Genomic DNA, 13,749 nt, shown 5'->3' on the forward strand with positions numbered 1-13,749 from the left:
GTGGTGCTCTGGTGTGGTCTGAAGCTGGCCAGGTTTGTGAACCTTTGAGAGATTTTAAGAAAGTTCACAAAATGAACTAAGATAGGCCATTTGTATGGAAAAGCTACTGGAAGCAGCTTGGGTGGGCCCACAAATTGGGTAGGATGGAGTCTCAGGGAATCACCAGGACAGGGTGAATAATGTCAGCCAGGTTGATGGAGACTCAGATATGGTGGCAGCCTGAGTCTGCATGCTGGATGAGAAGAGGCTCAGTGAAGGAACAAAGGTTTCTGCCAGTATTTCTGTTTGGGAGAAAGCTGCTCCTCCAGCCCTCACTCTGAAGCCAGACAATTTAGTTCCTCTCTGTACATCCTTAGCACTTTCATGATGCTGTTCCAGCATTGGAGCTCAGAGATAATGAGTCTGTTAGTGAGTCAGTCTATTCATGTGCCATTTAAGAGGACCCCCTGGTACTTCAGCAGCCCTTCGTCTCACTCAGTCACTGTCTCCATTGGTTTTCACAGCCAGAAGTTATGGGGACTTCTGTTTCTGGCACTGGGCCACTGAAATGGGGAGCCTGATGATGGTCTTGGACCTCTCACTTCTCAGGGAAAACATCCACAGCCAAGATATCCCTCTTGATTTTTAACAAATACACATGAGTGTGGGACAAGTCCTTTGTGAGCCTCTGCCCCTCCTACCAATCTTGATGTGGCTTCTTCTGTATATTCCTAGTTATAGGACTTCTGTTCAGCTAGACTTCAGGTGATTCTCAATAATCGTAGCTGTGTAATTTAGCTATAACTTCAATGTGGTTGTGAGAGGAGGCAAGCACAGGTTTACCTACTCCACCATCTTGACTGGAATTCTCAAACACTCTCTCTTTACAATACAGTAGAGTGAATTTATAAATCATTAATGACAGTTTTTAAAAATGTTTACATATGGAAAGTAAAAAACATTTCTAAATAATTTAAATGTTCAAGAAATATTATAATGGCAATTACAAAGTATTTTGAAATAAATAACACTCAGAATAATTCTAAAGTAAGTAAAAGGAAGAAGAATAAAATCAAGACATAATAATAAAATATAAAATCAAGAAGCAAAGGGGCCAAATAGTTCTCTGAAAGAATTAATTTAATAAAGAAACCTTCAACAGTACTAATAAAGAAAAAAGGAGAAAAAGAAAAATAAATAATACCAGCAACATAAAGGAGCCATAACCAGGTGGAATAGACATTTAAATAGAACCATAATGGGATACTAAAATAAATGTTTTGAATAAATTTGAACCTAGTTGATATAATTTTATAGTAATGTTACATTACCAAAATTGATATAAACTGATAAAACCAATAGCCACCAAATAAATTGAAAGAACAATTGAGAGGATCCTCCCTCAATATAAAAAGAAGCCACATTGGATCCATAGGTAAACTGTTTATAAAATGGTAGAATAGTTTATATAAGAAATATTACTAAAAATTAGAATAAAAATTTGCTTTTGTATCAATAAATAATATTAACATAATGTGATAAAATCACATTATTTCTCTTTACACCCATGATTTATACCCTTGTATGTCCATTCCCCCAGCTGTCTTGCAGCCTCTCTGTAGTACCCCCTGTACAGCTCAGAATGGTACTTTCTCCCAGAATGTGTGATTGTATTCAATATTGAGAGTATATATGGCTCTTACCTCCCTCCCTGTAGAAAGTAGCAGTTATAAGCTGTGACCTTACAGAGGAAAAGTGCAAAACAACGTCTGGGCCAAGTTCATCCTTACTGCATGCAGCAATACTTGGCACGCTGACATGGTCAAGGGCAGAGAGCTTCCTCACACTTCCTCTGGTTGGCTGTGTGCCCAACTGGCCTGTGTTTACGCACAGATCGTGTTTCAGTCTTCTAATTATAAGGTATGCTCAGAAATCCCAGACCACACTCATAGTTACTGCAAAGAGTCTCCTGACCTGCTGGGCAACACAGTCTGTCTTGGATCACTAAAACTGATTGTTTCAAACTGCAGTTTCTGAGAAAATTTTAGAATTATCTTTATTTTAAAAGAACAAATTGGAGAAAACAAATAGGTGAGTGACTATATCAAAGCTGTGTTACTATCTTTTCTCTACCCTTTAGATTTGTTTCAGGTGAAATAAGTTGCGGACGTTGAATTTGGATATATCTTTTTTCCTTGCTTTTCTAAATATAAAAAAAGATTGCAATATATTTGGTTATAATTTTGTGTAAACTTTTTAATTCTTTTTGTCAGATATTTACTACATGATATTAAATTATGTTGCTTCACAAAAAAAATTATTATTCATATGGAAAAGAAGAAAAGAAAATTCCATGTTATTAATATCGACTTCTCTTTCCTGGTCACTTTTTCTCAGACTGTTGTTCATGATCTCTCTGATGTTTGCTCACAGGGAAAGCAATGGCATCAGTACCCTCTGTTGGTTGCCTTCTGGCCAAAAATCAGTATTATCGAAGTAAGTTGTATCATCATTAGAAGATATACCTAGAGGATATGTTTTGAGGTGTCTGTGAGATATTAGTAACTTATGTATCATGTCCTGGTCAAAACTTAAGGGAAAACACCAACAACTATTTGTGACAGTGAAGAAAATAGGAATAGAACTCATCAGAATCAAAAATAGGAATAGACCTCTCTGAATCACTATTATCAAGGAATTCTCATCTCTTTGTTTTAACTATGTTATGTTGTATTGATGTATTGTTTTAACTGTGTTATGTTGTATTGATGGAGCCATTAACATAAAAAAGTGAAAATCAGCTTAAATTCTATAATTATGTTTAATTATAATACCTTGCACTTAATAAGATACATTAAAAACAGATAGTTTTATATAAATAAAGTATTATTTATTCCTTAGAAAAACAAGGATAGCATGATTATGTTTCAGGGGTTTTCTAACTTCCATTTACTGCTATGGATAATATATCAGCATTTATTGCATGTATCGAGTCAGTTTTATTTTTATCTATTTATCTGTAAGTATTCATAGTTTAATAGAAAACTGTAGCTTCTTAAAGAAAATTCAGAAATGTCATTAAATTAAATGATTATTTTAAAACCAAAGTATCAGTTATTGAAAATATGCCAGCATTATATATATATATAAAAAAAAAACTCTTATTTTTAAGAGTTAGAAATATCTGTTGATTTATTCTTTTTACAACAAGGTTAAACTATACTCATTTACTTGGTTTTATTATATCTACAGAAGTTATTTTTATATTCTAATCTTTTTAAAAGAGTGATGGGTTTCAAATACAAGTATGATAAGACAAATAGTTTATTTTTAAAAAAAAATAATTTCTTTATTTCTGAATTTGATAGCTTATGTAAGCTATTTAAGTACATACATGTAATAATTCTTGATTTGTACTTCCTAAGATTTTTAATGTAACATTTGTAGCATATTTTAAATTTTATAACTGTACTTATGGGGAGTGGGAGAGCCATCATGGAAAATAATATATTGTATTGATAAAGAATGTAATATGCCTTATTCTGGAAGACTTTTATTTAATTTTTCAATTCATAAATTTATGAGCCAGAAGTAAATAGTAAATCATTTCAAATCATACTACTTGAGAGATTAGAGATAAATAATATGTGTGTGTTTGCTTGTCATGTATTTGTTCATTTATTATCATTTATTTTCTCTATAAGGGCAAGTATTTCTTCAATTAGCTCTCTTATTGGTTCTGACTCTGTTAATTTCATAGATGAGGACAAATCTCAGCAAGGTATTTGATTTATTTCTTATTAGTAGCACCCTCATTATTTTTGTTTATTTGTTTTTAATATCTCAAGTGTGTTTGATAAGAGAGGAATATAAATTTTATTTGATAGGGTTACCTGAACTGGCAGAATCCACCTGGTGGTTTAAATTCTTTTTTTATTTTGAACCTGTGCTTTCAAATGTAAGAAAAGAAGTGTCTGCCAATGGGTAAGTTGCAGCCTTTTCTAATAAGAATGTTTCTTACTTAGTGAATGAAACAATGTATGTAGTAATTATTATGTTGACAAATAAGAATAAAACAGTTATTTTTTGAGGATGGTGAAGGCTTTTTACAAAGCATACTTGTGGGATGGGGAGGAAAAAATTAGTTGCTCTTTCATTCTAGTTAGCCATCAGTCAGCGCACTCTCTTTCTATTACTAGAGAGTGATTAAAAAGTCATATGCCAATTTTAATCCTTCTTTGGCAAGGGGCACTGATTGATAATCAGAGTCAAGATTCTAAGTGTGTTTTTTCAATACCTTCAGGAAACAAATAACACCTATTCAGTTGCTGTCCTAAACAACCTACTTTAGTCCCACTACTGTTTTTTTCAAAGTACTTATTGTTTTTATACAATGACTAATACTAATACTAATAACCAGCTACTAAACGAAATAAAAATAATAAATAATGATAGAGTTCATAGACTCTAATGTTAAAACATGAGTTTTGATTAATTTTTCATGTATAATAAATTTAAAATAGAATCAATTAAATATTGATACTTTTTAAAATTAAAATAAGACTAATTTTTGAAAAGATATATTCTTTACTCTATCAAGTATATTGATTTGAATTATCTATGTGTTTCATTTATTTTCTAGTTTACTTTGACTATAAAGGCAATCTAACTTACATATAAGCATTTCTCAGCTAATTATTTTTATATTGTAATTCAATGAATATTGTTTATTTTATATAGTACTAATTGTTGATTCTGACAATCAAAATAACTCTACCTGCTACAAATGTGAATCAGACCTTTCAGCATTGAGCTATTCCAGATGACTTTTCTACATTGTAAGAAGACAAAAATCTGCCTGAAATCTTTTTTTAGACATGATCACAGCAGCCACTTATGAAAGGTCAAACATTTTCTTCAAAACTAAGACTATTGATGTAAATGGTATCAGCTTCATGGAGAATATTAGAAAAGCATGTTTTAGAAGCACATGCTCTTTTAAAGTAATGAGTCTTCAAATGTAGTAGCTTTTTCATTATCCATATTATTTTTCCGAAAAAAAAATTAAAAGTTTTATTTATTTATTTTTTTAGTTTGTAAGACTCTATGCCTGTTGAATGACTTATCATACCTTAAAACAAGCATTGATGCCTAACATAATAGTTTAAAGGGCATTGTATTCAAACATGTAAAAGAGTTGCAAAATTTTATTTTTAATCATGAACACTGGAAATAGCAAACATACCTATTACCTGTTAGATACGTTACTGTACATCTAATCAAATGGTTATTGTGTAGCCTTTAAAATTCATGATTTTAAACAATATTTAACAACACAGAAACTTATGATGATGCAATGTTAGGTGAAAATAGCAGGATAATCTATATTTGGTTTGATTTTAGTTGTATTGAAATGTATATATGCATAAGAATAGATTGGAAGGGAATATAACACAAAAGTAACTGGCTGTTTCTGAGGATGGGATTTTGGTTGGTTTACATTTTCTTCTTTATATTTTTTCTGTATCTTCTCAAATTTTCTAATAAGACCAATTTTTGTGTATAATTAGAAAAATAAATATATTTATAAAGGAGCACTGGAATGATTTTCTGAATGTGAATAATTTCTAATTTCCTCAATATTGGGTAGATAATACTTAGTGTGCTTCAATTGAAAAGTTTCTATATACTTGCAGATATTTTCCAATGCAAGATGCTATGCTTAGAAATTAAGGATGCTGAACTTACTCAGAGGTAGATATTTCTACAGTATTTTGTAGCTAATGTTGCATTAAACACTCCCTAGAATATACATGATTGTTTATTAGTAGAACTATCTTCTTATTCAACTACATAACTATGAGAAAATATTAAGACTAACCATTCTCTATGATAAACATTATTGACCATTTAATATACTTTCCAAATGGGACATACATTCCTTCAATTCTGTGGCCCTCCATCACTTTGCTGTCAATGAAGGAACTCAAATATCACTTTGGCTCAATAGCATATCATTGTTTACATATTATTGCTTTTCTGGTTGTTGTTTTCATTTATAATTTTTAAATTGAGATAAAAATATAAAACAAAATGGTAAATTTTGAGATGCTTTAGTTTTATTTTAAGATTATCAACAAATTTCTTCTTACTTAACTACTCTATATATATGTGAAGACATTGCTTGATTAGGTTATATAATAAATTTCCCCAAAGCATCAAAATTGTTGCTTTTGTATTAGTTTAGTGTTACTGTTGCTGAAAGTTATTGTTTAAGGTAGTTGAATTTTACATAGGATTTTAAATCAAACATATTATCATGACCATATAGTTATTAAGCATTTTAGAGTAGTTAATGCAGATGCACACATATATATGTGAGTTTAGAGAGATAGATGATCAACAGGTAGGTAGACAGATGATAGATGATAGATAGATAAATGATAGATGATAGATAGATATAGATGATAGATATAGGTAGATAGATAGATAGATAGATAGATAGACAGACAGACAGAGGGTAGAAATTCTAGAAACAAAAAAGGAATATTCTTGAAAAGTAATGTTAATGTGAGTTCTTATAAAATAATTTAAAAAGTAACGTATTCCTGCATACTACCCCTGAATTTCTATAGAATTAAGATGATAAAAATAAAGAGAACAAAATGTTTTTTTCTGAGTAAATTCTAGTTAATTGCTTCTAATGTAATTTTCCTACAGTCAGGTACTTTAAAAAGTAACACACACATAGGTCTCAACATAACTGTGATTTTAGCTAAAATATTTCCTGCCTGGCTCTGTTGCCTATTGGGTACATAATAAATAGTGACGTTTAAATATGTTAAAGGTGTGTTATAACTCCAAATGACTTTAGATGTGCTATGATCCTTCTAGTATGATATTATAATATATTATTTGACTTGGCTAGGATGTCTGTATTAAATATGACCAGGTTTTGATAATTTCTGCCCAGGTTCTGGGAATTTATATGTTGAGATTCACTATTTTATTTTTGAGATATGATTTTGATAGCAGGTTCTGAGTTATCGATCCCCATATCCTTTATCAATAAAACATCAACGGCCAATTCAGCAATTTGCAGTAGAGCAAAATTTCTCTATTTGGAATTTAAGACTATTTGGTGCTTCATATATTCTGTACAAGTTAGGGTTGTGGGATACAAAATTGCAGAATTCTATTTGCTATGAAAGAGAGACAATGGGAAATCTTCGTTCAGGTTGAATGGAGTAGAGCTGAACTTCTAACTCATAGAAATTTAAGAAATGTAAAGAATCGTAATTTATCCAACCTCCCGTTCATATTCTTCAACCAAATGTGTCAAAGCCTAGTTCATGATCTAATACCTTACAATATCTTCTGGTAGTTTCTCCTCTCTCAGAGAATGGCCATATCATTAATCAGCTCAAACAAGTAGCAAGTTAATCTTGATATTCTCATAGTCAATCCAATACCAAGTACTTTTCAGTTTTATTTATTTTTTTTATATTTCTTGTATCTACCTACTTACTTCCTTTTCTACCAGCACTACCTGAATCTCAACTTTCACCATTTCTCCTGAGGAATACTGCCATCACATTCATATACCCCTTTTTAGATCTTATTTGAATGTCCTCTTCGGATTAGTCACGATCATCTGCATAAAACACAAATCTGATAAAACTCTCCTGTGAATACATACATAAACATACTCACACACCCACAATATTCATAAATTTTATTTTTCTCAGGATAAAGTCATAACTCTCAAATCTCCACATACTCTAGCTGATGCAGATCTCTATAATCTGTTCTTGTATCTTGCTCCCCTCAGCTCCCGTGTTCCAGTTACATCAGCCTTTGTTCTCAGTCCTTCCTATACATCATCCTTCCTCTTGCCACAGGGCCTTTTCGTATGCTCTTCCCTCAGCTTAGAGTCTTCACTTAATACATACTCATATTTTAAATCTTAGCTCAAAAGTCTCTTCCTCAAAGAAACCTCCCATCTACTTAACTAAATTAGATTTTTTATTATAGGCTCTCAGCTCATTTTTCTCGTCGTCTTAGCACTTCTACAGTTATAATTTTACATTTGTTTGTCTAGTTGTTTGTTTTCTCCACTGCACTATAAACTACACAAGGGCAAGGATCATGCATGCTATACGCAACATTTTATACCCAGAATCTGACATATCAACAAGTATTTGTCAAATGAATGACAATGGCTCTTTAGCTAGAAGTGGCTCTCTCAAGAAGTGTTATGTTTCAGTGAAGAGTAAACACTAAATTAATAAAAGAAAACATTTTTCAAACAGTGATAAGTGCTATAAAGCAAATAAAACAAAGTATTTTGGGCAAGAGCGATTGAAATATGACAGAGGTTGAGGGAAGGCTGCTTTAATTGGTATAGTCAGGAAAGGTCTCATTGGGAAGATGGCATGAGAACTGAGTGGGAAAGAAGAAAAGCGATCAATTTTGTGAAAAGTATTCTAGGGAGAAAAAATAGCAGTGCAAATTACCATGCTTTAAATAAGTATATCCAGTCTCTTGTTACGTTGTTGTCAAGAGACAGCTGGCTTGAAAGAATTTGGCATTTTCTAGTGGAGGTTAAATTGTCTACGATGTTTGGTTTATTTCCAACTAAACCCAGGATAAGAAATGGTGAGGTCTAGGGGACTTTCTTCTGAAAGTCTCCCAAGGTGATCTATGAATTGTTCAAAATCACACTGCATAGCAAGTAGCATGCACGTAAAATCAGCATGCATGTAAAATCACCGTCGTCTCTCACAGTTCTTATGAATGCCTTGAGTCCTGTGAGGCACAGCCTCACAAGCGTCTCCAGTCTCTGAAATAATTTTCTAAACTAACAAGGTAAGTAAGTTTTACTTTATTATTTTTTTCCCACCTCTCATACCAAATGGATAAATAAATTTCTATCATTTTAAAAATTCTTTTCTAGTTTCTTTTCAAAAATTTGTCTTATTAGAACTATTTCTTATCAAAGAACAAGAAAAGGAGAGTCCTACAGTTACTCTCCTTCCTCAATAGTTTATATAGAAGAATGTATTTCAGTTTTGGTGTCTAAAATTTTTTCTGCTATTACAGTATAATTACTTAGTTTCCAAAAGGTTGAGAGGGTAAAAAAATATAATGTGTTTCGAATATGGTACTTCAAACAACTTTTATTCAAGCTTTAAATACATTTTAATTCATTATAATCAATTATGTATTTCATTTATTCAGAAAAAAATGATTTGTATTTTTGTTATAGTTTTATCTAAATGTGTGGGATATAAAAGTTTTGCTTCATTTTGAATTAGATATTTTGAAATTTATTTGTCTCCAGATTGTAAACTCAAATATATTAAACCTAGTACTATCATACTTATTTCATTAACAGCCAACTGGAGTGTGAACTTCATAGATATTTTATCCTTTTTATGTGCTTAGCAGAGGTTTTCAAATGAGTGAATGGTTACTGGAACTATGATTTGTATGTCAACTCACTTTAAAGGTTAAGATTTTGAAATTCATTTGCAAGGAAGAGTGACAAATATTTTACTTTCAAATAAACTACCCTTAAAAATATTTGTGCAATCTTTAAAAAACACATTTAGGAGCTATCCATATTTAAATTTCAAGCAAAATTTCACTATGAAAAGTGAAGACAGATAAATTCCGCAAAGTAAACTGATCATATTACTTTGTTCTTTGTCATCCTAAATGGATTTCACATATCTATTTATTTCCTGTTACAGCTGATACTGCTTAATATTCTAGAAGGAGATCATATGGCTCTCTCTATTGTGCAGAAAACATCCTCCTAGCTTTATCATGTTTGGTTGCCTTTCATTGCGGTCCTTGAGCTAGAAGCACATTTGAGTCTGATGATGAATATAAGAACTCAATAGGTCCTGAATTCTGGACTCGCATTAGTAGGATTTCAAATCAAAAGCAAAATAGACTTCATTCAAAGCAGCAGTGTAGGACTGGAATAGAAATTTGGGAATCTGCAGGTGAATTAATTTTTCTTAAACATATTTTAAAAGTTTAGCCAATCTGTAACTAGTCAATTAATTTCAATGTAACCATTAAGTATTTTCTTTTTGAAAAATCCCTTTAACACTAATACTCTTTCTCTTTTCAAAATTCTAGAAAGTATTAAACTTCAATCTGCCAAATCTTTTTTCATCCAATTATTCCAATTATTTATTTATAGTGTTTAGGTGAAACACTTTGTGTTTCTTCAAATGTCAGTAACAACTTCTTTAATGCTAAATAACTAAAATGACAGGTAATAGAGAAAGAGAAAGGCTGAAAGTGTATTATAACAGTATAACAGCTCTGCAAGAGCCTTGGTTGTTACCTAAAGAGATAGCAATTTATCTTAGCAAAGCTGCAGCCCTGTAATTCTCAAAATTTGCTGTGCCTAAAAATCAACAGGAGTTTGATAAAATGCAAATAGCGAAGCTCCATCTCCAGAAATCTTAAATCAATGGACCAGAACTAAGACCTAAAAATCTTATTCTCTATTAAGGCCTCCTGATGATATGTATATGATATGCAGAGAAATGCTTTATTAGATTGGTGAAAACTGCAGCTGTCCTCTTATGAAATCTTGGGAAACAAGCTACTATGTTTAGCTGTGGTTATAATTGTAAATGTGGAAAGCTCAATTAGCTTGAGAAAGCATGATTCTGAGGAAAAAAATCATGTAATATGGAAAAGTTATTTCAAATGAAAAAGGGTTAGGAGTTGAATATGTATAATCAATCCACTTCAAAGATTGGAGGAAGAGCTGGAATTTAGAAGAATTTTTCACTTTTATAGTTTTTCTGGTGTCGGAGATTCTTGTTCTATTCCACAAGAAAGAATTCAAGGGCAAGGTAAATAGCAAGCAAGAAAGCGCAAAATTTATTAAGATATACATTCAAAGGAGGGGGGAGTAGTGCAGGTTTACTCAAGAGAAAGAGAGTGAGCGTGCAAGTCACACCAAGATAGCTGGTTATTAATTTTTTGTTTTCTCTGAGTGTGGAGACTGGAAAACATAGTGCTGATGTAGCCTTGTTGTCTCCTCCCAGTAGGCGGGGAGCTTGGATTCCTGCTTTTCCTTCTTCATATGGTATTTCTGGAACTATCATGGTGTCAGCTGCATAATGGGAGTGGCAGTATTTGTAATGCAGATTAGATAATAATGATATTATAATTAGCCAAAGGTCATGCCTTAGACGAAGATGGAGTCTAGGCTGAAAAAGACTGGTTTTGGCTTATCTCCCCTGCTAGGGCTAAAACAATGGGGGAGATCTAAAGAAAGGAAAGATTTATAGAGCCATATACTGGATGGAGAGGGAGTGTTCCTACACTACCTGTCCTGCCTGACATCTACATCCTCAAATGTTAATGTTTACAGAAAATTGCTTGTTTTAAATTAAAATATACTACCTGTTTTTCAGTTCTTAATTCACTCATGACCTATGTTAGAGATAAGTGCAATCTAAAAGAATGATAATTTTTCTCAATTTATCTTCATTGCCCAACTATCATATAAAACACATATTATGCTTATCTGAATATATATAGATATATAAAATTAAAAAATACATAGATATAGATAAAAACATATAGATTCTGTGACACTATGGGTGTTAAAATAAATATAAATAACTGGCCTATAAAATATTTTTTTTAATTTTCAAAAATAGCAGTAGTGAATTAAATCATTGTAGATTAAGAGAATCACTGAGAGTGGAGATGTGTGCTGGCTTTGCTAAGGATATCCTAATGGCAATATTTGTTTTATTCATTCAGCGATTATATATTGGCTATGTGCCAGATACTCATCTGAACTTTAGTCTCACATAAGATCATTTTGTGTAAGTATAAGGAGGAAGAATTTTCTACCAATGACTAGAGGGAAAGCAGATAATCACACTTGTTCTGCAATGAAAGAGCTGAGAATATTAAAGCATACTAAATGCCTGCTAAAGAAGCTTGCAGTTTGGCCAGGTAGGTAGAAGGGAAGAACAATTAGTAAACTGAAGTTAAAAATAACCACTGAGGCTGTAAACTTTAAGAAAGTGGAACAACAGAAATATTTAAACTGGATTTAAGAAAGAAGAAAAGGAAAACATTTATTTGGGAGTTTTATTATTACACACAGTTTTATACAATGTATTTTATATTTTAAAAATGATCTTTTAAGAAAGAATTCAATTTCTCACATTCTTTTAAAAAGGATAATGTTTAAAAGATTCCATGCTCACCTAAAGGCTTCTAAAACTGGGATAAAATTTAGCAGCAGTTATACAAAACTCATATTTAAAGCTTTTTATGTTGGAAAGTGTTCATACAAAGTTTTCATATTTATAATAATTGCCCTTATTTAATTTATTTCATTTGCTCTCATTGTTGCAGTGTACTGTATCCAAGGCTGTGTTTTGCTCACAGGCAGAGGTAAATCTTATTTTCAAGAAAATTTTTAAATTATAGGAAATAGTTTAAAAACCTTATAGAATTGAAAATACTTTATCAGTGCTAAGAATTACATAGGTGATACGTCTTAATATTAGAATCAGTTAAAATTTTGTGCTCACCTAGAGGCCCATGACTGTTTATGTGGGGCTAAGAGATCATTTCCATAGGTCAAGGATGAGGAGAAATGTGTGTGTGTGTGTGTGTGTGTGTGTAGATGTGCAGCAACCCAATACATGACATGAGACTGAGGTTTCCCCTAGCTCACATGCATGGTCAAGGATCACTCATTCCTAAGCAAGTATACCTCTATATTACTATATTAAGTGTATAACACTGTTTTAGCTACCTGTAGTACAAGAAGAGATAAATCAAGATTCTTGTCTGTCAGGGACCTCTAACAATCAGAAACCGGACCATGCATTTTGTGAAAAAATAATTTATTTAGAATAAGCACTATATGCATATAGTATACATTTCAAGTGAAACAAAGTTCCCATTTTCTGAATAAACGATTGTAAACCAGATTCACATTATTTTAGATACTTTACCAAAATTACAAAAGACATATAGATAGAGCTATAAACGTGGGCATTTTTTATGGTAGCATGCCTACCAAACCATTCTGTGTTTTGAAATTTTTATTGAAAATAGTTAAGAACTTTCCACATCAGTCTTAGTAGAGATACCCATGGTTACAAGTGGCTTCTAATTTTTAAAAATAATCGCTTATAAACAGAGTTTTAGTTTTTTCTCACAATCTTTTATTATTACCAAAACATTATTTCATACATTTCATTTCATACATGTACAATAATTAGCCTGTAGGATATATACTTAAAAATAAAATTTTTGGTCAAAGGGTTAATTTTAGATTTTAATAGGCAGTCCCCAAATTCTCTCTATAAAATTTTTAACAATTTATATTCCCTATATTAATACATGCAAGGGCCTGTTGCTCCCTATCTCAGCCAACATAATGTGTAAGCAAATGTAGATCCTTTTTAACCTCCTAGGAAAGTCATATCTCAATATGACTTTCAGTTTCTACTGAAAGTTTTATTATAAACAACAACATACATTTGTTTTTCATTTGTTAAGAGAGAATCTACGGTTCCTTTACTTTGAACTCATTATTCATAGCTTTTATAGGAATACTTTATATTTTAAGAATAGACAGTAAATCTTTTTATCTGATGTGTCATTGATTTCTCAGGTTATTGCTTGAAATTAATTTTGTTAATGGAGTTTTGCCATGAAGAAATTTTTTATATGTAGAAAAATTTAGCTATATATATATAT

General features: G+C 31.5%; 1 protein-coding gene across 1 annotated transcript; it reads left to right on the forward strand.

Annotated features, from left to right (window-relative positions):
* Positions 1 to 1,763: 1,763 nt before the first annotated feature.
* PPDPFL (pancreatic progenitor cell differentiation and proliferation factor like) lies at positions 1,764 to 7,070 on the forward strand. Its single transcript, XM_015585946.2, has 5 exons — positions 1,764 to 2,070; positions 2,413 to 2,475; positions 3,683 to 3,760; positions 3,867 to 3,963; positions 4,720 to 7,070. Exons 2-5 carry the CDS (start codon positions 2,421 to 2,423, stop codon positions 4,730 to 4,732), a joined length of 243 nt encoding a protein of 80 aa, XP_015441432.1. The 5' UTR covers positions 1,764 to 2,070; positions 2,413 to 2,420; the 3' UTR covers positions 4,733 to 7,070.
* Positions 7,071 to 13,749: the final 6,679 nt, after the last annotated feature.

This window comes from Pteropus alecto, unplaced genomic scaffold (genome assembly GCF_000325575.1).
Source record: "Pteropus alecto unplaced genomic scaffold, ASM32557v1 scaffold62, whole genome shotgun sequence".
Classification (NCBI taxonomy): Eukaryota; Metazoa; Chordata; class Mammalia; order Chiroptera; family Pteropodidae; genus Pteropus; species Pteropus alecto.